The following is a 25,387-nucleotide window of genomic DNA, read 5'->3' on the forward strand; positions in this document are numbered from 1 at the left end:
TGATCAATTTGTTAATTTGGAATTGATTTAACAATTCCAAATTAACAAATACTATCTTCATTGACAAATAAATATTTCATTGACAAATAAACATAATAAATTCATCTAAAATCATTTCATAGAGTATTGTTATTATAATTATCATAACTTAGGCATTTGAGTTAATGTTGACTGAATTTTTTTTGTTTGATTTCAGATGCAAGAAACGGAACATTTCTCCCCAACACAATGAACACCTTTTACGAGGGCTACCCAACACGTTGAACACCTTTTACGAGGGCTTCCCAACACGTTGAACATCTTTTACGAGGGCTCCCCAACACGTTGAACACCTTTTGCGAGGGCTTCCCAACACGTTGAACATCTTTTACGAGGGCTCCCCAACACGTTGAACACATTCGCGAGGTCATCCGGGAACAGGAAAGTCTACGTTGCTTGCACTTTTGCACTTAGTGCTTATAAGAGGTGCGTATTTACAAATTGTATGCATTTTGAGATGCAACCGCTCAATCAAACTAACAGGCAACAACACCTGTTTCAAATGTTGGCACTTGGCCAAAAAATAAGATATGTAGACTCCGAGACCATGAAATATGCATCACATATCAGTAAAGGTTTACAAAAATGCCTTTAAAAGGGTTTTGAGTAAAGGACTATTTACCTTGTACAAACAAATGTATAACTTTATCATCCTCTCCATGTTCGTTCCTAGCATGACAATTGTAAACAGCCGAATCATCACGAGTGGTACTAAACAACGTCAGCGTTGACTTCACCACACCCTCTATGATCTCCGACTCAATCAGGAATTTCCCGGAGGTTTCTAACCGGGTATAGAGGGCGCTGTTTTTACTCCATTGAATTTCCAGTGGATGGTGTCCTGTAGCTGCACATGTGAGGATTACTTGGTTTTCAGCTATAACGGTGACGTTTTGATCATGTGTTTGAAATCTGGCGGGAACTGTAAGAATAATTAAAATAATAAAATTATTTTCAGGAAGCCAAACCTTTATTCCTATATCAACATAGTACTGATTAACATGATAAAAACACTGGTGCGACCCTTCACAATCACAATCAACGTAATGATAAGAAAAATGCTAGATAAGGGAATGTCTATGGGACAGTACAGCAATACTGAAATAAAAACGTCAACATAAAAATTTCAAGTTTTAAGATATTTTCCAATTAGGCCGTATAAAATTAATGTTTTGGTTCTCGTTTTTTTTTTTTTTTTCAATGTAAAATTAGCATTGTCAGTAGTTTTCGGTCTTCTCCAACAGTGCTCGAGGAAACGATGAGGCCCTTTTTTTTCAAATGTGAGATTATGAGGGATAAACCCCCTAGAGTACCACAAAAAGACTTGGAAGTGATCCTTGATCTCTAATAAACTTATTTATATGTATGAAGATTTCATAAATCATTCCAAAGTCTAAAAAATTGAAAAATCTAAAAAAAAAAAAAAATCTGACAAATCCCAGAAATTGAGGAGGGAGGGACGAGAACCAAAATATTAATTTTACACGGCCTTATCAAGACCTATCTCAAAAACCACTGAACCAATACTAGGCTTGTTTATACTCATTGAAATGCATTTTCCATGCTAATACCAAATATGGTAACGGAAATGTACAATTCCGAATTTTTTTTAAATTTTACAGAAATTTTGAAACTTGTCGTCTGCAGTCGACACTTGCGTGTCACACCCAATGTCACGAATTCATCGTTGAAATTAGCCCCAATCGAAAGGCCACTCGGTGACTTTTCAATCGTGTTTTTTTTAGACGCCCTTGTTTTAGACGAAAAGGTACGATGCGAAAAACATTCATTGCATAAACTCATTTGAGGGAATAAAGTGTCGTATATTATCTGGATTACATTTACCACCATTCAGATTACATCGTACTTAACCTATAACAAGGCTTTTGAAATTTTTATAACGGGATCGCCGTCGGACAAATTTGGAATTGAGGATTCCACACTCCGACGGCGAACACGCTAAAAACCTATTTATTGTTATGAACTCCCGTCTTAAAAGCCTATTCCACAAGTGTAAGCTTTTGCATGTATAGGCCTAATGATGCTTAAAATGTTTATCAAAAAAGTTACTAACAATACTTTACTTACACAAGACACCCCAACTCTGCTTCCACCCGATTACCACCCCAAAATGAATATATTTGTTGTTGCGAATTGTCTTGATTTTAAGGGTGAGCAACATCAGACTGTCCACATAATGGTATTTTTTTATTAATTTTTCCAACCGTCCTTTTATAAGAATCAGGAAATGTTTCTTTAAAGACTGGGCAGTTCCCCTAGGATCGACCTGTCTGGAAAGGACCTGGAATTTCAGGAAGGAACATGTTTTTGCACAAATAATCAATTTTCTTGTTTCCTTTCGTTTAGTGCGTGCTGGTAATTTGTCATAAGCTCTCCTACACTGACCTCATTGTCTTTGTTTTGTGCGTCTCAGATACCCGGATTTACTACCTTTATACTTCCCTCATCATTCTTACAGTTTTCCTTAGATTTTGTACGACTGCAAACTACCGGACAAACTTCATAAAAAGGCAAATTAAGTTAAGCCCGAACTATGTTTCAGATAATTGTTTTGAGCTGAAACGTTATTTGTTAACATTCTCTCTTAAGGGCAGAGTAATGGGAGAGAACATGGACCTTTTCGAGCTTCATTATTTCTGAATTGTATGTCCAAAGTATATAAAACTATACATTTTTGGAAAGGAAATGAGTCAAGGAATCCCATGGTGACGTCAGATTTGTTCAAAATCTCAAGTTTTTGAAAAAATCACAAAATTCACTTTTTTTGCCCCAATTTTTTGTGACAACTTAGAAAAAATCCGTTCGGAGTAAAAAAAATTCAGTTAGCTTTTCATGAAGAAGAGACATGAACTTAGGGAAGGTTTTTTTTTTTTTTTTGAAATTCGTCTCTTTTTTCGAAATATTGAAAAAAAACGTGAGAAAAGTCATTTTGTCACATTATTAAGCTAAAAATTGCACATAATGGTGTATATTTTTGTTTAAAACAAATATTTTGAAAAAATGAAAAAACCTTCCCTAGACTTTGATGTACTCTAAAGGATAGTGCAAAAAGTTTACCCTTTGCTTGCATATTTTTCGAGTTATCTTGTCACAAAAATCGCGCAATATTGTCAAAAGTGAACTCTGAGAAATCGACGTTTTATTAAAAAAATGTCAAAATTATGCACAAAACGTCCTTAAATTTTAAAACGGTAAGACTTTCACACTTGTAAAAGCTGTATCTGGTGCATGGTCTAAATATGCATCTTTTTGCACCAATGAATCTATAATCTCTGCTTTCAGTGCGCCAAAATTCAAAATAATTAAAAAATCTAAGTGGCATTTTGACTGCAAATGTTTGTTTTGTTTACACCACATTTGCTGGCGTTAACAACATACCGAATGCGCCTTGACTGCGTTGGACATACGCGCAGAGTTGCGCCGCGTCACGCGATGCGAATCGCGCGCGTAATCACAATATTTTGCATTCGCGCATTTCTGACTCATTATTTCCCGCCAATTTACTAAGCTGTCTTGAGCCATGTGACTTTTTAGAGTTGAAAAGAGTGAAAGAAATCAAGCAAAAAGACGAATAAATATTAGCAAGTTGTATTTTATCAGTTTCAAGTGAAAGAATACATCTTAGTGTTGATAAATATCAAAAAATCTCAAATTCGGTCGTGGACGAATGTGTCTTCCATTACTCTGGCCTTAAATGGAAAGATTGGGATGAGGGAAAAGTCCAAATTAAGATTGAGAAATCTGTCTTAAAGATTAAAAATTCAAACTAAATTCCATTGCATTTTCAATCTAATTTTAGACTTTTCCCTCAACACAAAGATTGATTTTTAAGTTCAATCTTTGGTTTTAAGAGAGTTGTGCAATGTTTAGAGGTCCTTCAACACATTCGAAAACCAGACAGCGATTTACTTGAACAGAATTTAAACTATAATAAATGTTATCAATATTCAGGTAAGGGCCGTCTTGAAGGGGGGAAACCAAAACCCGAGTGTTCTTATCAACCATGCAAATAAATGTGTGAGCAACGTGCTATACGAGTATTCCAGTCGAAATCAATACACCCCTGTGGAAGACATGACCTTAATTTCAAGCTATTTCAAATAGGGTTACCAGAATAGAATGGATGACACCATTTGAAATCTGGAGATATAAGGTCATGTCTGTCATATGTATATGGATTTCAAATGGTATATCCCATTTGAATCTAAAAGACAATATCTGACCTTTGACATATATATATGGTCAGGACGTACCTAATTACACGTTATTTTCATTCAACCTCATAATCATGGATGGAAGCAAGAAAACACTTACTAAAGACTGTTAATTTTGCCGTTTTACTATCGGACCCGACATCGTTGCCTATTTGGCAGAGATAGAAACCTTCATCCTTCTTCTCTGCTTCGGAGATTCGAAGTGACCCATTTGGTTGCACCTGTTTGTTATTCAATGCAAGTTAATTACGTTATTTTAGCATTTAACATCAATACATAAAATGATTTTGTTAATAAAGACAACCAACAATATCGAACAAAGAAAAGTTATAGCCAGATATTAAAACAAAACTGTCACTTGAATGCCAACTTCAATCATATCAAATAAAAATGTTCAATTATTATAACGTTGGTATTTAAAACAATTCGAGTCGTCACATATTGTTTATAACAGATATAAATTAATAATGTGCACACAATTGCAAATATCCTGTATAATTCCATGTTATTTTGTAATTAGAATTACTAAAATGGTGTTAGTATTTTTAATTCATAAAGGAAGTATAACTACCTGGCCTATCATCACGATGTAATTAGCGAAATATCAGATAACGCAACATAAGCTTAATGCAATTGAAATACCTATCAACATTCAATGATTTCCATAATGGCATCCCGTATACCTTTAATGCTCTGCGTGCTAGCCATAAGCTTCAAAGGAAAAAGTAGGAAGTTTTGAAATATTTTCTCAAAATATCAAGAGCTATCTTAAGAACTACTGAACCAATACTAGGCTTGTTTGTACTCATTTTAATGCATTTTTCATGCTGATTCCAAATATGGTCATAAAAATTTAAATTTCTGAAATTTTTGAATTTTTAAAAAAAATTTGAAACATGTCGTCTGCAATCGACACCCGTGTGAAGAGAGTTAACGTACTCAAATCACAATAAGCTACAACGTGAGTTCAAAATGATGTCATTATTTCCTATGTAGACACCAACCTGAAATCGCTGATCAATCGGAAGATCCTGGTAGTTCGATGCCCCCGGCCCTGTAGCTTTCTTCCAGAACACGTAGGGTTGAGGTCTACCGTCTGCAAGGCATGGTATCTGTACGCTTTGGTTCATAACCACTGTCGTGTCTTCTGGGGGCACTAAGAAGCTAGGAGGCACTGTAAGTGTAAGTTGAAGAAAAAAGTATTTTAATGAATGCTTGAGATAAGGGATGTGACATACATTTTGGCTATTCCAGTTAAAATCCATACGCCCCCTATGGAAGATATGATCTTGACCTTCCTTTCAGGGTGTGTGAATTTTAAATAGGGGTACCTGAATGGGTGACTCCATTTGAAATCTACACCCCCTGTGTGGGAGATTTAGGTCATGTCTTCCATAGGGGGTGTATGGATTTCAACTGGAATATCCCATTTTTAGATAGAAGATGATTACATCCGTAGAGCATTGTTCAAATTGGTCATAAAGCCGTTTTGAGAGTTGGGTATAATTATACTCAGTTAGTTTTACCAGAAATCAGATTCCAAACCTAAGTAGTATTTATGAGTACGTTCGATAAACGCAACATGTCATTTTTGTTTTCTTATCGAGGTAGTTACATGTAATATCCTAAACCCATGCATAAATTGATGATACTTTTTAAACTTATTTGTTACCTGGTTCTGATGCTTCTCTTAACTTACAGGCCTATTCAGCCATTTGCTTATTCGGAAAATCGTAAAAATCATAAAAATTCAGTTTTTTACACTGTTGTTAGTAGCAGATGTGCTAACATGGCAGACTCGTGTATTAAAGACAAAATATATAGTATTTACACAGACCTATTATTTGAATGGGGCTTCAACATTGTTGTTATTTTCTTTTTGTTTTTTTTGTTTTTTGTTGTTTTTTTATTTTGGTTTTTTCCCAAATGTTTCATTTAAATGACTTATCCTTCACTTTTAAGCAATTTATACACGATTCTATTTTTACGCTTTCGCTGGGAGCACTGAATGGGCCTTCAAGTTAACTCAAAACTGAAAAAAAAACCAAGTTACCCTTAAAATGTGTTTACTGAAACGCGGTTAATTACACCATATTCTAAGTGCCCCCGTGTAATGGTGTTCCTTAACCCGGTTAATAATGCCATATACGTGTTACTGATACACAATATCTTGTGTCTGGTAAGGTGGGTATAATTATATAGTCCACATGCATTACCACGTATGTATCGTACGAGGGTATAAACCACCCAAAACGTTGGGTGATGGGATCAGGTATATTATTTCATTAAAAATAAGTTTAAAGTAGAGGTACAAACTTGACTCACCAATTCCTGCAATACCTTTCATTAAAATAATATTTGGTAATTGTTAACAACTACCTCGACTTACCCGTTACTGAATACCTTTCGTTACATATTTTGCAATAATTATTGTTGACATCGTGTTTCCTATCTCAACGTGGTTAAAATTGTTGTTTTTGGTAAGTTTTGCGTGTATTGGTATACAGTAAGCCAAAAAATTAAGGTAGGCTTACCAGTTATGTTTACCCCCTGTATATCCTAAACAAAGACAGATATGCCATAATTGGAACCAGCAGCCAATAGCTGCATCTTTTAGCTCGAATTTAAGACCTCATTCGTTGAAATTGTTCAAGAAATAAAGACACGACGATCCAAAACCCCAAGGAAGGTGCCAATTTAAAAGTTGCAGTTTCTTCCATTGCATGCGCTATTGATTTGTACACAAACCGTTCGCAAACAAGGGAACTATCGCCGTGCTTCCATTGATAAGCACGTTAAAACTAGCGTCATGCTTTCATTGATTAGAACACAAAAGTGCAACTTTTGATTTCGTCTCTTCAGTAGGTTTTAGATCACCATCTCTTTAATTCTCAACCAATTTCAACAAATAAGGTCTTGAATTAGAGCTAAGGAGTTCAGGTATTAGCTGCTTGTTTTAATTTTGACATAATTATTTGTCTTTATTTAGGATATACAGGGGTGAACATAACTGGTACCTTAATTTTTTGGCTTACTGTAGATAAAGATAACATTATGTTACCTTAGATCTTTTAAAAGTCAATATGAAAAATATCACTGTTAACGTCGGTTACATACTTTTCGGCGTAGTGGCAAAAGCATAACAATGCCCGCCGATTACGACCTGATCAAACTAAACATATCATGCAACTATACCAAAGAAGGTGCAGGTTCACTTCATAGGTTTAGACACATAGGCCAAAGTAAAATGTTTCGCCTATTTATTGACTATTTTCAAGGTGAAAATATACAAATATTGTAAAATCTGTTAAATTATATTTGGTGTTTTGTGTCACCGTTTTCTACTTACCTAACACGACTAAGTTAGTTGTCATATTCACCGTAGCCACCTGATTACTGGCCTCGCAAGTATAACTCCCATCATGCATCGGGGACGCATTCATTATTGACAACGAACTACTAAAATCTGCTAGTCCATGTACAGTTATTCCTGAATCTTCGGGTAATGGTTGCCCATCCTTTAGCCATGTAATTGTTAGGGGTAGGTCCCCCCGTGATACGATACATAGAAGGTGTGTTCGTTCTCCTTGACGAAGCTCCCGAGATGAAATCGGTTGGATTTCAGGTGGTACTGAAATTTAAGAACAACACACATTTAGTTTAAGCAGCAGAGACGAATAATTTAACGATATTAAATTAAAGTAATTAACTAATAAAAAATTTTGTGTTTGAGATACATATTTTGGAAAGGATTTTAAATAATTAATTACTCGAAGGTTAAAAGTGCCATTTATCATTGTTTGTCCATCATGCCAGTATGGATATTGATCAAGAGAAATAATTAATTTGTAATCAATAAATGCTTGATTTTTCCATTAAGGTGAAACGGAAGCACACGTACGCCCAAGCAAATGTATCAAACATGATACTTTGGTGGAGCCATAGTAATTAATGTAGATATATTTTGCAACGTTCCCGATTATATATATAACTAATACTATCATTATCATATACAATCTATCATCATCATCTTCATCTTCATCTTCATCTTCATCTTCATCTTCATCTTCATCTTCATCTTCACCTTCATCTTCATCATCGTCATCTTCATTCATCTTCTTTATCATCATCATCTTCATCTTCTTCTTCAACATCATCATTATCGTTCTCATCTTCATCTTCATCTTCATCTTCATCTTCATCCTCATCTTCATCTTCATCTTCATCTTCATCTTCATCATCTTCATCTTCTACTTCATCATCTTCATCATCATCATCTTCTTCTTCTTCTTCTTCTTCTTCTTCTTCGTCATCTTCATCTTCATCTTCATCTTCATCTTCATCTTTATCTTCATCTTCATCATCAACATTATCTTCTATCATTTGTACTTTCAAAAGATTCCTTCTCTTTCCAACTCCTGGTCCAGGAAAACCAGCCGTTTTATCCATACACGACACACCTCCCGATAATTCTCCTTTAAATTTCAATATATATACATCTATAGCCGTATTGAATTTGTTATGGTTTTTCATTGATTGTACCCTATAGATTTTTCTCCTTGGGTAAAACAAATATACACATAACAAGTACTGCCACTGTGTTCAATGTTTCAAATAAATAACGTCAATTCGCACTATTGTTTTGGAAATTTATTTTCAAACTGAAAGGTTTAAACGAGGAAATGTCTTTTAGTTAGAACAAAAGACAAATCACCCTGCGTCTATACATTAGGGAAAACAATGTACACGGTGTATTGAGGTATACTGCTCCTCGCTTCCGTTTCGTTTTAGATCTCTGTGCTTCACATGCTCTCAGTCTCAGTTGGAATGCACCGTGCGATTTGCCCAATTTTCGAGGATGACATTCGGGGTTATGTTCCAAAACACTTGTGCCTCGCAAAACAAGGTTAAAACTCGACATACATATAGCAATTGTATGACGACCCAAATTCTTTTAGTTTCCTTTCCTGAACAAAACCTTTCAAACAAATGAATGTGGTAGATTCGATTTCCTATTTCACCGTGTTTTATTTTATCATGTATGTACTTGGTTTATAATGCTTCTAAAAACTAGGCCTCTTTGCTGGTACTCGTTTTTGATATTCTCTCATACTGGCGAATCGTAGATAACTATAAACCGCCCCTTTGTATTTTAATGACTATAGAGGGCGACTTACTCGTATTTATTTGCAGTGCAATGTCGTTTTTGCCATGGTAGCGTCTCGCGCTCGGCGAATCGCGTAAGGTACTGTGTAAGTAATATCTGACGGTTTATAGTAAAATATACGTCGGTATGAAGAAATCACGGCGCGGCGATTTTATCCATAGGCCTATTACCTACTGAATGTGACGATGATCAGACAAGATGTTAAGATCGAATTTCCGTGATATGCTTTCATTCAAACGATTATCCTGATTTATTTTAGCTAAGCAGTAAGTATAGAACAAAACGACTGCTTAGTACATAGTAGAAGTTGGTAAATGCAAATAGCTGCCCTGTGAAAAATTGGAAATTCACACACAATATATTGTACTCATCTAATAAATAGAGGCTACACATGGCAACTATTTCAGTTACCCACTTCTGGCACTATGCAGTTATCATTGAAACTCAAATTTCAAAACCAAGAGCGTCTATATGTTAAACCCTTGATACAAGTATATATTGTTCGACATTTGGTGCCTTTTGGATAATGGTATAAATATGGAAAATAGCTAAGAGAACAACTGGATTTAAATATATGGGTCACAAGACTTTAAGACAATACTCGGCGGGTTCTGTTTCCAGACGAGAAACAACGTTTTGAATGCTGCCTCTTTGATAAGAAACCTAATCTGAATGCGATATCTCGTTATATTTCTTTCATGTTTTGAAAACGAAAAAACCAGGTCCACGTATCAATTTTAGGGAATGTAATCCAAAATCTTTCAGTTCTGTTTGACGTATGAGTTTAAAATTTAAAGTAAGATTTAACTTTACCTCTAAATGTTTTTCAAAAAGGGCACACTGTTTATGGAAAGCTAACATCATTATACATTCAGTTTTGAAAATTTCTTGTAGCTCCAGAAGAACTAGAATACTTTTGTGTTTTTTGATATTATTAAAAGTGACTTTCTCCCCAAGATAGGTGACTTTCGAAGTTCAAAACTTGAATACATCCGTCACATATGTCAAAATGTACAATATATAGCCAATACATTGTTCCTCTTGCTGTGCCGATCATTTGTAGCCGTCCTATTTATATATTACCACGCTTCATCTTAATCGTTGCACATCCGGTTTCTTTAATCAATCTCATTATTACGTTCATACTCACTTCGTACAGCCAAATACATGCTCTGTGATGAACTCTGCCCTTGTCTATTCGACGCCACGCACTTATACTCGCCCTCGTCTCTCCCCGACTCAACACTACGAATTGATAACGTCCCATTGCTATGCACAGCTTGTCGTATATTAGATGGTAGTGGATTGGTGCCCTTGTACCATGTGATTGTTTGAATAGGATAACCGACCACGTGGCAGTCGATATAGAGAGTGGTTTCGGCAATGGCGGTGATGTTGGCTAGTGGACGTACATATGGAGGACCTGCATAAAAATTAAAACACTTAGATGGTGAGTTTCCTGCAATGCATTTAATTTACCTCAACACAGTTTTGTTCTTTCATTGTTTTCACCTGTCCAACTGATGTATCAAATTCAGTTAGACAATATACTCATTTATTCAAATTTTCCAAGCATTGACCTTAGTAATTAAAGGCCAGTTCAGTGATTGGCTCATGCTGACGATCGTAAAAATCATCAAAATTCAGATGTTGGTACTTTTGTACGATATTCTATACATAGCCTGCTAGTGGTTCAGCCGAAAGCCGTGTATTTAAGACAAAATAAAGCATTTACATGAATCTGTAGTTTATGTACAGTATATAAATTAGCTACATGTATTTGAATGAGGCTTCAACTTCGTCAATGCTGCTGTTTTCTTTGTTTGTTTTTTGCCAATTTTTTCATTTCTAAAAATACCAAATGACAATGAATAGGACTTTAAATGTTTGCATCAAATGTGATTACCGTAATCTGCTTTGTACGACAAACAAAATAGATGAAATTGTTTTGGTTCTAATATACTGGAAATCTCAAATAATCATTACTTCTTCATAATAATTGAAGTCTGGACCTCGCTATATTAAAGTGTAAAGTCGCATTCATTGCGATGCTTTATCTATCTTACTGACTAAATGTGACCTTCTCCCACGAAATGAGCATAAAGTCGCAAGTTGATAGTTTCGAGACGCCCTGGCTACTGCGTTGGTGTCTTTGTTTCACATGCACCTGTTCAAGCCAGAAGTATGTCTGTATGTCCTTTGTGAATGGGGGCACAATGGGCCATTCACGAAGGACATACTAGCTCATACTACTGGCTTGCACAGGTGTGCGGCAAACAAAGAACATCAACTTAGTCAGCCAGAATGTCTCGAAACTACCAACTTGCGACTTTATGCTCATTTCGTTGCAGCAGGTCACAAATAATCTTTAGAATCTAATGTTTTGATTTGATAGGTTACGAGACTGCAATACTCAATTTTCCCCGTGGTTGTTAAACGAGACGATTCTATTCTGAATCCTAAACAGACAGGAAAATAGAGTATTATGTAGAAAATGAAAAAGCGTATGTCCAGTTTAAAGACGCTACAGTAAGCTTTCGTAAGTAATGAAATGGGGCTTTCAGGAGGTCATTTTTTGAAAAGGCTCTGTCACTTCCCATCAACACCTATAAACGTAAATATAATATAAAGTGAAGGCATGTTGTAGCCTATTGAACTAAATCCACGACTCTATTCTATAAAGACCTAAAGGCAATCGACGATGATTTTATAAAGAGATTTCCCCACAAATTTCTTTCTGCGAAAGCAAATAAGAAAAAATAAAATGGAAGAAAAAAATTAGGTAAGAATTCTAATTAACATTTATAATATAACAAATTATTGTTGCAGGTTGGTATCACATAATTTTCAGTAATTACCTAAAGCTGGTTGGTGAAATACTCAGTTTTCCAATAAGAATCCTCGGTCGTGGAATGGGTCAGGGAGGACGGATAATAGCTTTCCACAATGCATTTTGATTTCCTAATTTACACACAAACATGGCCGTGACAAATTACTACCTAGGAGTCATTACTCAGTACATTAGTCTAATTGGGTATTGCTCCACTTTTTATGATGTCATAGAGCGTGATACATTTGAGCCCGTCAAAATTGACCTCATTACGCGTATTTCCCTCCTTTTTTTATAATTTTTGAAATTTTGTATTGTTTTTATATTTGTTTGTTTGTTTTTTGTTGTTGTTTTAAAGAAACGAGACTGATTACATGACATGTATTTGTAAATGCATGTCACTTTAATCTTTATAGGACTTAAACCGAATACGAATTTATTACATTCGGGTTCAGAAACATTGGTTGTTGTAAGGTTGTTAATGGCAAAGACCTCTATTACAGATAACCCTGTAATAAACAACATTATACACCAACTCAATGCTTACATAATGCAATACTGTTAAAACCTATTTGGCAGCACTAAAAGCCGTAAGATAAAAGAACCCACGTGTCTGAGTTAACGTACACAGCTGTATCTAAATTAGACCACACCACTATATCTAAATTAGATCACACCACTAACACTATCATCTTTGACGACGATATTCTTTCACCTAATAATTATGCATTATCAGAATGGCGTTTAATGTAGTGGGTACAAAAACTCATACTTCAGGACATGAGGTCAAATGCTCAGATATGATTGTTTAAAGGAGGTTGATGAACTGTGTCGTAAGAATGATGGCATATTCCTTAAAAGTGTAAGCGTAGCCTTAGCAGCAACCGGCTGAATTATCATTCCTAGATAACATCAACAATTCGTCAATCGATACAGATGTTGGTGCTTCCCTTGCAATAACACCCCGTTTGCTTCTGATAACATGTTCTTTTTTTTCGTAAAAGTGGATTGCCTGTTCTTGGTTACAAAGTGTATCTTGCAGCCTGTACGTAACGTGCTTGATGGGACCTGACCTCAATTATCCTTTTACGTTTTTCACTTTAAATATATTATACAATAATTGTATGATCTTGAAACACATATTTGCCCTACTCTCTTTTCTTTCTTCTCCTACGAGAACACGATGATACATTATGTACTTGAAAGAGGATAATTAGGTTTCACCGTGAGATCATCACCTCAAAACAAAGAAGTTTACTTCTTAAAATATATCCGAAAGAAAGCTCGTCACTACAGTTTGATTGTATCTAATTTAATATTATCAAAGGCAAGGGGCAGCTTAGTTATCAAATAATATACGAAAGGGTACGGGGCAACATACTTTCTAATTGCTAATCTTATCTAACTCATGAGACATATTCTTCTCTCCATTATTTCTGCTACTAATCTACTCTCACAAGTAAATACGAAGTACCTGCTTTGTTAATTACTAGCATTATACTGCATTTTACTGCATGGGAACAATTAAAAGTAGGAATGCAATATTGTTCTATTTTCTGCTAGATATTGCATTCGTACTTTAGGAGTAGATTTGATAAAACAACATCTCAATAAAAAAGACTTGATCTGATCTGTTCTTCATCTGCAAATACTACATTTTTACTTCTGAGGGCAAAAATAAACTACTGCTAAATATCTGATCACGTTGAGAGAAGATATATATTGCAACATCGTGATTTGCCTGCTTCGCCCATACTACTTGACGTTTTTTGGAAATAAATGCCACTAGGCGTAAACAGGTCGATGCCAATGTATTTACAACACTGTTGTCTGTTTGATTTCTTACTACAACTTTGACGAAGGCATTGGGCTATTCTAGTTGAAATCCATACTCCCTATGAAAGACATGACCTTAATCTCCCACACGTGGTGTCCTAGATTTCAAATGTATCACCCATTCAGGTATACCATATTCGATATTCACACGGCTGTGTGCAAGGTTAAGGTCATGTTTTCCATATGGGGTGTATGTATTTTAACAGGAATAGCACACTTTGTATCAACATCTGCTCTGCTCTGACATTTATATTTAGCTATATATTTATAGAAGGCGTCGTAAACATTGTATTCCAAAAAGAGTGTTAAAATAAAACGAAATATCAGTAGAAGTTATTGCTCTAATCGACTACTCAGTGCCAGAAGTGGGTAAGTACAATAGCTGCCATGTGAACATTTGGTAATTTACACACAGTATATTGTACTCATGCACATGACAGCTACATATGGCAACTATTGTATTTACCCACTTCTGGCACTGGGCAGTCAGTCGTATAGCTTATTTATAGTTTATCATTGTGGGAAATTTTGCAGTGGAAACTTTTTGTCGAAACTGTAAAATAATGGTAGAAAACATGTTATTTCTGCATTTCATATTTTTGGCCATATAGCTTGGTATTTTTCAGTGACTTTAAAGCACCTTTCTCAGATGCCAAGCAAAAAGATAGTCCCTCTCTCTTTTCAAGTACTGCCAGCTCTAATTAGTGGTATTTAACCTACAACAGCACATAACATAAATATTCCTTGTATAAACTTACCAATTACATTAATTTTGTCTTCATGAAAAGCACTCCCAATTAAACTAGAAGCTTCACATCTGAATACACCACCATCCAAAGTCCTTAACCCGCTAATATTCAAATAACTCACTACGTCACCATCTTCATTGATGACGTCATTCGTTACGTAGCGTTTCATTGGATGAATGAGTATACCATCGCGATACCATTCTACTGTAGGTAATGGGTTGCCAGCTACTACACAGGAGAGGTGGATTGTGGGTCCTGGTTGCAGGGTGTTGTTGGTGAAATGAGATAAGATGATCGGTTGAGCGGCTGGAAGAGAAAAACAAAAGACATTTTATTGTATAATTAATACAAAAGAAAATCATTTTGTGTTGTGCATTTGGGAAATTTGAGCAAGACTCTAACGAACACAATTTCATGGTTAGGTACAGCAATTCTCGCTATTTCCAATAAGGGCGCCGCCAGCATTTTGCGATATAATCGTGATGTATCATAGGAACACGTCGACATTTTTAGTCCGCGCAATACGAATATTACCATGCTATTACATATTGTCACGTGTTGCTATGTAATAGCATGGTAATATTCGTATTTCAAAATACTTGATGTCGACCTTTTCCCATGATACATCACGATTACATCGCAAAATCTGCTGGCGGCGCCTCTTATTGTGAACAGCGAGAATTGTATAAAGCACCGTCAACGAACATGTAATTGTAACCTTTACTTTGCGTTGAGGATTCTTTAATGACTGCGGTCATTTTATATTTAACTGACGACTATAATATAAACAGTCCTTTTATATTGTTGGTTCTAAATCCTTTCGTACTGTTTGTGGTCGTAAAGGAACATGGAAATATTTCTGTAATGTAAGAATACTAAGAACAATTGCGCATTGTGACAATCATTACAATATCTGAGTATGTTTTTGGTGTAGATTATTTATCCAGTAGTTCAAACATCAGTTTGAAAATAAATCAAATACTGGAAGAGGTGAGACCTCTCTACATCTTGTTTCAAAATGATTAGTATCCATAAGTTAATTCGAAAGTCTGTATCTTCTAACTGGACGTTAAGTTCTATGACTTTTTATTACCAATCTTACAAAGAGCTGCAAATTATATTAAGTGAACACTATTAAAGTATTACATTTGAATTGTTGAAGTCTTGTATTTATTCACTAGAGACTTACAGGCACTAATCATTTTCATACAGCTTAATACTAAGGTACATTTACTATGACGTATACTCAAAACACGATACAATAATATTGCTTGTCACAGATAGAAGTTCGACCCACTTAAGACATTTTATCATGCTCTGAAGATAACGTATATGCTCAACGTCATCGCCATTCAAAAAAGAACATTTTTGCATTGCATGTACTTATTACTGCACAATCTTTTAGGTATAAGCAATGACAGGTTGCCTGTCGGATCCTTATCATCTAAAGTAATGCAACGAGTTACGTATATAGCACATTGTGTCCATTATCATTCGAATAGATACGATTAAATGACTACATTGGACTTGTCTGATGTACTTGCAGAAACTATGTCCAGTACATTCCATTAAGAAAGATTGAATTGCCTTTAGAAAGGTAAGGTATTGAATGATAGTCTTGCCTTGTCAGTAGGTATGTTATATCCAGAAGCGATACATTATCAGAATCTGAACAAGAATACATCATTGGTATTACTGATAAATATATAGTCCCTACACTTCTCGACATGCTTTTGTCATGTTATACAATAAACTTGGTAGGACATTTCTGGGAAGCTCTGTTGCTTTCCAAAGAAAGCACTTAAATACATCAGCTCAACAGCTCAGTTTCAACAATTAGGTGCATATCGTATTACATTTTGAATGTTGAATCTTGTAACTTTTCATTAGAAACGTAAGTTCAGCAGCTCAATTTCAACAATTATAAGTGCATATCGTATTACATTTTATAAATTATATGTAGAATCTTGTATTTATTTACTAGAAACTTGCAGGCACTAATCATTTTCATACAGCTTAATACTAAGGTACATTTATAATGACGTATACTCAATACACGATACAATAATATTGCTTGCAGTAGATAGAAGCTCGACCCACTTAAGATATTTTATCATGCCCTGAAGATTACGTATATACTCAAAGTCATCGCCATTCAAAAAAGAACATTTTTGCATTACATGTACTTATTACTGCACAATCTTTTAGGTATAAGCAATGACAGGTAGCCTGTCTGATCCTTATCATCTAAAGTAATGGAACAAGTTACGTATAAAGCACATTTCGTCCATTATCATTCGAATAGCTACGATTCAATGACAACATTGGACTTATCCGATGCACTTGTAGAAACTGTGTCCAGTACATTCCATTAAGAATGGGTTATGTATACAGATTGAATTGCCTTTAGAAAGGTAAGGTACTGAATGATAGTCTCGTCTACTCAGTAGGTATGGTGTATCCAGAAGCGATATATATTATCAAAATCTGAACAAGAATACATCCTTGGTATTATTGATAAATATATAGTCCCTTCACATCTCGACATACAGTTATTACTATTGCCTGAACTTTTATCATGTTATGCAATAAAATTGGTAGGAAAATTCTAGGAATCTCTGTTGCTTTCCAACGAAAGCATTTAAATAATCAGCTCAGCAAATCAGCAGAATCCTGTATTTATTTACTAGAGACTTAAAGGCACTAATCATTTTGATACAGCTTAATGAAGGTACATTTACTATTACGTATACTCAATACACGATATAATAACATTGCTTGCAGTTGCAATAGATAGAAGCTCGACCCACTTAAGACATTTTATCATGCCCTGAAGATAACGTATATACTCAACGTTATCGCCATTCAAAAAAGAGCATTTTTGCATTACATGTACTTATTTACTGCACAATCTTTTAGGTATAAGCAATGACAGGTAACTTGTCTGATCCGTATCATCTAAAGTAATGACACGAGTTACGTATATACCACATTTTGTCCATTATCATTCGAATAGGTATGATTCAATGACTACATTGGACTTATCTGATGCACTTGTAGAAACTGTGTCCAGTACATTCCATTAAGAAAGGGTTCTGTATACAGATTGTATTGCCTTTAGAAAGGTAAGGCACTGAAGCATAGTCTCGTCGTGTCACTATAGGTATGTTATATCCAGAAGCGATACATTATCAGAATCTGAACAAGAATACATCCTTGGTATTACTGACAAGTCCCTACACCTCTCGACATACAGTTGTATTACCTGAACTTTTCTCATGTTATGCAATAAAATTGGTAGGAAAATTCTGGGAAGCTCTGTTACTTTCTAAAGAAAGCACTTAAATACATCAGCTCAACAGCCCAGTTTCAACAATTAGGTGCATACGCATTAGATTTTGTATGTAGAATTTTGTATTTATTCACTAAAGACTTAAAGTCACTAATCATTTTCATACAGCTTAATACTAAGGTACATTTATTATGACGTACTCAATACACGATACAATAATATTACTTGGAACAGATAGAAGCTCGACCCACTTAAGACATTTTATCATGCCCTGAAGATAACGTTAATACTCAACGCCACCATCGTCAATCAAGGAATAACATTAATGCATTACATGTACTTATTACGGCACAATCTTTTAGGTATAAGCAATGACAAGTAGCCTGTCTGATCCTTATCATCTAAAGTAATGTAACGAGTTACGTATATACCACATTTTGTCCATTATCATTCGAATAGGTATGATTAAATGGCTACATTGGACTTATCTAATGCACTTGTAGAAACTGTGTCCAGTACATTCCATTAAGAAAGGGTTCTGTATACAGATTGAATTGCCTTTAGAAAGGTACGGTACTGAATGACAGTCTCGTCTAGTCAGTGGGTATGTTATATCCAGAAGCGATACATTATCAGAATCTGAACACAAATTCATTCTTGGTACGGCTAGTAAACAAGATTCTATACTTTGTCGATATTACAGTTGTTACTGTTATACTTGAACATTGATGCTATCAAAAGTAATTTGGAATATAAACACTGCTGTTTCTCAACGAAACAATACAAACAGGCTAGCTACTCGATTACACAATCAGTAATCATGTTTATAAAGGCATCCAAGATTTAGTTTGTAGTTCGATAGAGAATATTTTCGATAGAGAGCATTTTCAATTCTTGAATCCTAAAAACAAGAAGTTGTCAACTTAGTGCAAGGAAGTAGTAAGTGCGTAGTAATAAAAAAACAACTTTACGACCATCCTGCAGTCGACTAACTAAATGAGCTTGTTAATGTGCTTTCTATTGATAAAATAAGTATTGGCGTGTTATGTAATTAGTCTTTAATTGTATTGTTGAACAACAATAAAATAACAATCTTGACAAGTATTTTAACTATTTGCATAAGTACATACAGTGAGTGGTACTATTGTTATGGGATGCTGGTTATTCTCCCGGTTATTCTGTCCTCTGGAGTATAGCCTCCCCTGTTAACTATGTTGTTTATTCCGTTATGAAGATATTCTAAACAGGAGACTACTCTGTCATTCTCCAGTGTTTCCCAGCAAAATTCCATTAACCTGTATGTTCTACGCGTAGCTTAACTGTCTGACTATTGCATGTGTAAAACCCAGAAGTGTCAACGGTAATTACAAAAACAACTTATTAATTATTTGCACAGTTATTACGGGAGCCTGTATAAATTTGACCCATTTTAAGATGAGCACTCCATTAATACTCTGTGAATGTCATTTAAAGTACTTTAAACTGCATATCATTACTAAAGCATCTTCTCCATAACTCATGGCTTAGACGTCAATACATGTTTTATGAGGTCTATGCAACCGGGTATTGGTATTTCAGACCGAATATCTTGCCCAAATCATTCTGCGATTTTATCCAATAAAAATGTAGAATTGCACTGTGATAAATATAGGGTATAGACGAATCCAACGAGCCAAGTGATGGTCAGAATATATTGAGCCATTACTGGGTCCCATCCGCACCAAACTGGTGTTGTGACTGCCCAATTGGGTGAATAAAAGACGCTTAAAAATTGATCTTTCACGGTATCATTCTGTTGGCTACGTGTATCATGGGTGATGGAATGCAGTTTAAAATCCCCGCCAAGGCTGCATCATTTGATCATTTCAGGTGAGATGGAACCCAGTAATGTCTACCATTGATATAATGTGAAATTGGATTCGTCTATATTATATGCATATGCACTTCTTCCATTATTATTACAAGCTACATTAGTTTAAGCAGTAAGCAACTCAATACCTGGCATTCCATAGTATAAATGCAACGGTGGTGTTGTACTATGAGAACAAGATGCATCCTCCATAACATAGAACAGAATAACTATACACAAGTTGAATAACTTCATGTTTCCTTAACAAGGTATTTGCACTCTCGAAAGATAAGATGATATATCGCATCCTCAATAATCCAGCAAAATTAAAGCTCTTCCATCTGTAAATGGACTATATACCATTGTGTACTGCCACACATTGAATTGCAGTATTTCTGCACTCCAAAGTTGCACAATTGCACGAAGGATTTCACCAAAAGGGTAGCTTTATTCCTTGATATATCTTTCAGTTGCTCCTCGTTAATACCATATATCTCCAGATAAGACTAAGATAAATTGTCACTTCTGTCAGAAATTCGCTATTAAATCACTGATATCTATTCCATTGGTGCTATTATTAGAGACTCTGCGGTAATATTTTCAAACCAAGCAAATAAAAATATCCTCTTAAAAATTTCAGCTCCTATATCACCGATATTATCCTTCAAAAGCTCATTCCGTAATGTATATCCTCCCCTTATTCGGCACAATGTGGATGCAAGCTGATGTGCATCTGCTCTGGTCTAAAGCCCAACACTTAATGCAATAGAATAACAACATTTGCCAATATCTAACTATTGATCCCATAATTAAGCACAGCTTTTTACACCAGCCCTTAACTTGCCGCCTAAGCAGTGATTGACGGGGCAGAAAATTCAATAACCACCCAAAAGGCTCAACATATCGGGCAATTTCATTTGTCGGTTGCTAATCCTAACACTAGATAGGATTAATATCTAGCCAATCCAATTAAACGTTTCATGTTGGTTTCGCCTCTGGCTAAAAATGCGAAACTTCATCGTCTATTTTGTTAACGCCTTACACGTGCCTTAAAAAGGTCTTTGCTTTCTAGTGTCAACCCGTTCAGTGTTTCTCATGAATTTTTAGACATTCTACATGAATGTTTGCGGCCATTTCAGAGAATAAAAGTAAATCGAGAACTCAGTAATGCTATACAATGGCTTTTGCATGATCTTCTGGCCAAGTCTTGTGGTGAGGAGCAGCTAATGGACTTAAGAGGAAGTCAAAAGTAGGGTACAAACATCCAAGCCATAGAGTATATTTCCATTTAAATTCTTACTTCAAAAGGTGCCCACAAGAAAACAATAAGTAAACCGATATCGAGAAAAACAGGTTAAGATTTAAATAAAGGGTCAAATTGGGATAGTTTTCTTTATAAACATGACAATGAGTCAGAACGTTTCATTAATATAAAACAATGTTTTAATTGGACTATTGTTACGAGATTTGCAATTATATGGGTATAATATTGCAGTAACAAAATAAAGTGAATTTCTGACCATCTGGTCTTAGCTAGCAGATTATTGCGTTTTCGTGCATCACGACATTATTTCTTTTATTAATTATTAGTGTCTTCAAGTTATAGCCATATTTTTGCCACAGTTCATTGCGCCTGTTGTACAGGGTAAATTGGCATCGCCGTCAAAAACAACATGTTAAAATTTGTGTTTATGTTTAAAATGGATAAATGTTTCCATTAAATTCGTATTTTGTCGAAATTTGTCAGGATTTTATTCTTAATGGCTTCGTAAACAAATTGTGTTATTTTTACTATTTTACATCTGTCCACTATAAGAAGGAAAGTGCCTTAAGCTCCCAGAATGTCAAGAAATAAGGTAATATAAGCATTCCAAAAGTACATTATGAAAGTTGATGCTCCGGCAATTACCTGCTATCCCCCCTTCCCTAGATATTTTCAATATATTCCATTGATATTTCTAAAGTCACCGATCGACTAGTCCCATTTCTTTATTCGACCTGCCACCGCGTGTAGGAAGCTTTCTGTATAATGCGGTCGTTACTCTCGCAAACTCGAAATATTATTTTCTACTGGTATTTTTACATAATAGTATTATTAATACTAAATTATATCTGTTTTCTAGCCAAATATGTAGTAACGATAATGTAAAATTCAAGTCTCGTCTAACATATGCATATATTTATCGACAATTTGGCCCCTTTTCGCAGATATTAAACATCAACCCATGCCCAAATGGTTAAGGTTTTTGAGCTAGTTATCGCAAATTGGTTTAGCAATGTATGGAACGGACCAGCTTAAATTTGTTCGATCCAAGTCCTCCTCTCTAAACTCTCCCCTGGCGCTCTCTTTCTTTCCCCTAATGTCAATACGTCCTCTAGGGACGACCTTATAATAGAACTATCCTCAAGGGACGATCTCGTAATAATTCTTCCTTGGTTGGATAGAAATTTTCAAAACCCTAGGGTTTGTTTATAAATAGATTTTTAAGAAGTTTATCATGGCATATGTAGACCAGTTAGCCTGTAGCTTATATAAACACGCAGAAGGATTCAACGGGCTACTCCAGTTAAAATCCATACACCCCCAATGGAAGACATGACCTTAATCTTCCACACAGAGAATGTGAATTTCAAATGGGGTTACCAGAATGGGTGACTCCATTTGAAATCTACACACCCTGTGTGTGAGATTAAGGTCATGTCTTACATAGGGGGTGTATGGATTTCAACTGGAATAGCCCAACTCACCTTTAATTTTCAACGCACGGGTAAATTTTGTCACCACACAAATGTGAACTCATTTTTGATAATGTGAAGACTATGATGACTATCACAAGAAAAAACATCAGTCGACACTAGGCAAGTTTTCATATATTTCAAAGTATTCCATACATGAAAATGGTAATAATTCTATAACATTTTTAGAAGGTTCTGTTGTTTGTTTATTTGTTGTTGTTATTTTGTTTGTTTTTTATTGACATCCATTTAGAACGGATCAATAAATAAATATTTCTGTGCAAAAAGCATTAGGCAATCCTTAGTAAGTTTTGTGTGTCGTAGCGAAGTACACTTTGCTAATGGCTTCAGAACTAGCCATTCGACCACTGGCTGTGTGACAAACATGATAAGCAAAATGCAACCTTCCAAAGTCACATTGCACGTATAGTAGCTGTTAATTCAGAATGCGTAATGAGAGCAGAAGAATCATTGGGATACTAGTATTCCAGTTGAAATCCTTACCCCCCCCCCCCCCTATGTAAGACGTGACCTTAATCTCCTATACAGGGGGTGTAGATTTCAAATTGAGTCACCCATTCAGGTAACCCCATTTGAAATTCACACTCCCTGTGTGGAAGATCAAGGTCATGTCTTCTATGGGGGGCATATGGATTTCAAATGAAATGGCCCATTTTTACAATCAAAATCAGTTGAAAAGCTTACTCCATTACATATTCTGTTGATCTTGTTGCAAGTTATGAAGATCCAATTTCATACTCGATTTCAGAAAGAATGATCAAAACTAGTAAACGTTTAATGCTACTTTTCATTCAAATACACTTTGTTGAGAGTATCATACTATCATTTCAATCTATTCTCGCATAGAAGGTGTTAATTAAAAGCCCTCAGCTTCTGAAACAGACGGGGAAACAGACATAAAATAGTATTCAGACTTATAGGTTTTAAGTAGGAAACTCTGATTCTTAAAATAACAACTTGAAATAATTATTTTTAAGTATATTGACACATTTTCCACACAAATACCATTTTTCTGAAATCAACGACTTAAAGTAATTGTAATAGAGTTATTTATAAATCATAAGTAACATTTCACCAATTGTTATTGGATTATTGCACCCAAAAAGTAAGTCAAGTCGCCCAAGGCGACGGGTAGAAAATGGCATACGTTTGTATTACGGTAGACAGTTCCTATACTTCCACATACGGTTTTAAGCTCTTGAGTTCCGAGTTCTGTACCAACAAAATAACGTCAATCACTACAGAATCTTCCAGTCAATGCCACTATTCGTACTTTTGCAACAAATTTAAGCATAAATTGGAGCAGCAAAGTCATTGACAGGCATGTTACACTTCGATTACATTTCTTGTATTTTAGATCGTTACTGTCATTTGGGCCCTTCTGTTTATACTATTGGTAGTTTCCCATGCAAATGTGACGTAATTTAACTAATGCGTAAACGATCCTAACCAATTGGGCGTACGTGTCGAAAGCTCAAGAAATAAGGCACAAGTTCCATCGACCTGATTATGGCTACTTTGATTTATTGAAAACCTGAATATCGCGATAATCACAGAATCAGGATTTGATATTAATTCTATGCAATATTTAGCTTCTTCCTGAGATATTTGTTCAAAATACTGTTACTAACCTTAGGATCACTGACACTACATTATGAATGATATTAATAATTCTCTTGTCTTGTCTTTTTGCTTCTTGACATTTGAAAAAAAAAGTATGCTTTTTTATTTTGTGAGTATACTACACAGACATTTTGTTTCAAGGTTTAATGTTAAGGCTATTTCTTGACTTTCTTATGGTCATCTAAATCTTTCTCTTAGAATGAATGAATAAATGAGGTTTTTGATCAATGTTATGGTACTACTGGTCATATAACAGCATTTATGATTGGTTGATATCTTGATATGCTCATTTCAATAGCCAATTATGGTCAAACTTGCATTTGCAAATGATCTTATTAATACCCTCCTTGATTGGCTCATAATTGGACACAATATTCATTTTGGCCAATCGGCAGGTAGTTCTCATGGGGTTAACTCTGCGAACTTCTCATATGCTTATAGTTTTTCATTTTACATGCAGCCGGGTGTGATACCAAACGCTGATTTAATTTCAATACAGGACAGGAGTCAGTTTTGAGATTCACAGAGTGCAACTGCCAATGAGATCAATATTATCGATAAATGAGAAACCATCTCGTGTAACCACCTGCTTGTACTAGGGTAATAATGCATCGCTTAATCACATTTATTGACTGACTTGTACACTCTGGTCATGACCTGTGTAATTTGAGTGTATGTCCAGATTGATTATTTGTGAACATCAAAGTTGGGACGAGCATTTGCATTTCATAATGGAATAATTTGATTATTTGTGGTTTACGTGAACTTGATTTAGTGTTTAGGATATTTAAATGGATTGGCTACGGCTTGACTGATGTGATATTAATTTTTAAACATCTGTTTTGTAGGTAATGTGAAAATCAATTTACAAGTGTATTAGTAATCATCAGCATCTTCCTATTTTAGGCCTACTCATCCTCATCTATTCATCTTCTTCTTCATCATCATCTTCTTGTCCTTTTTCTTTTCCTTTTTGTACTTCTTTCTCTTTGTTTTGCTTCTTGTCTTTC

The 25,387-nt window shown here is 35.2% G+C and overlaps 1 protein-coding gene across 1 annotated transcript in view; it reads right to left on the bottom strand.

Annotated features, from left to right (window-relative positions):
* The window catches only part of LOC140144722 (cell adhesion molecule DSCAM-like), a 50,935-nt gene that overhangs the window by 16,872 nt on the left and 8,676 nt on the right, over positions 1-25,387 (bottom strand). The window contains 6 exon segments of the mRNA XM_072166535.1: positions 662-961; positions 4,375-4,495; positions 5,279-5,448; positions 7,624-7,905; positions 10,592-10,864; positions 14,866-15,162. Of these exon segments, the coding sequence (XP_072022636.1) occupies positions 662-961; positions 4,375-4,495; positions 5,279-5,448; positions 7,624-7,905; positions 10,592-10,864; positions 14,866-15,162 (1,443 nt within the window).

The sequence above is a fragment of the Amphiura filiformis genome, unplaced genomic scaffold, assembly GCF_039555335.1.
Source record: "Amphiura filiformis unplaced genomic scaffold, Afil_fr2py scaffold_75, whole genome shotgun sequence".
NCBI classification, from domain to species: Eukaryota; Metazoa; Echinodermata; class Ophiuroidea; order Amphilepidida; family Amphiuridae; genus Amphiura; species Amphiura filiformis.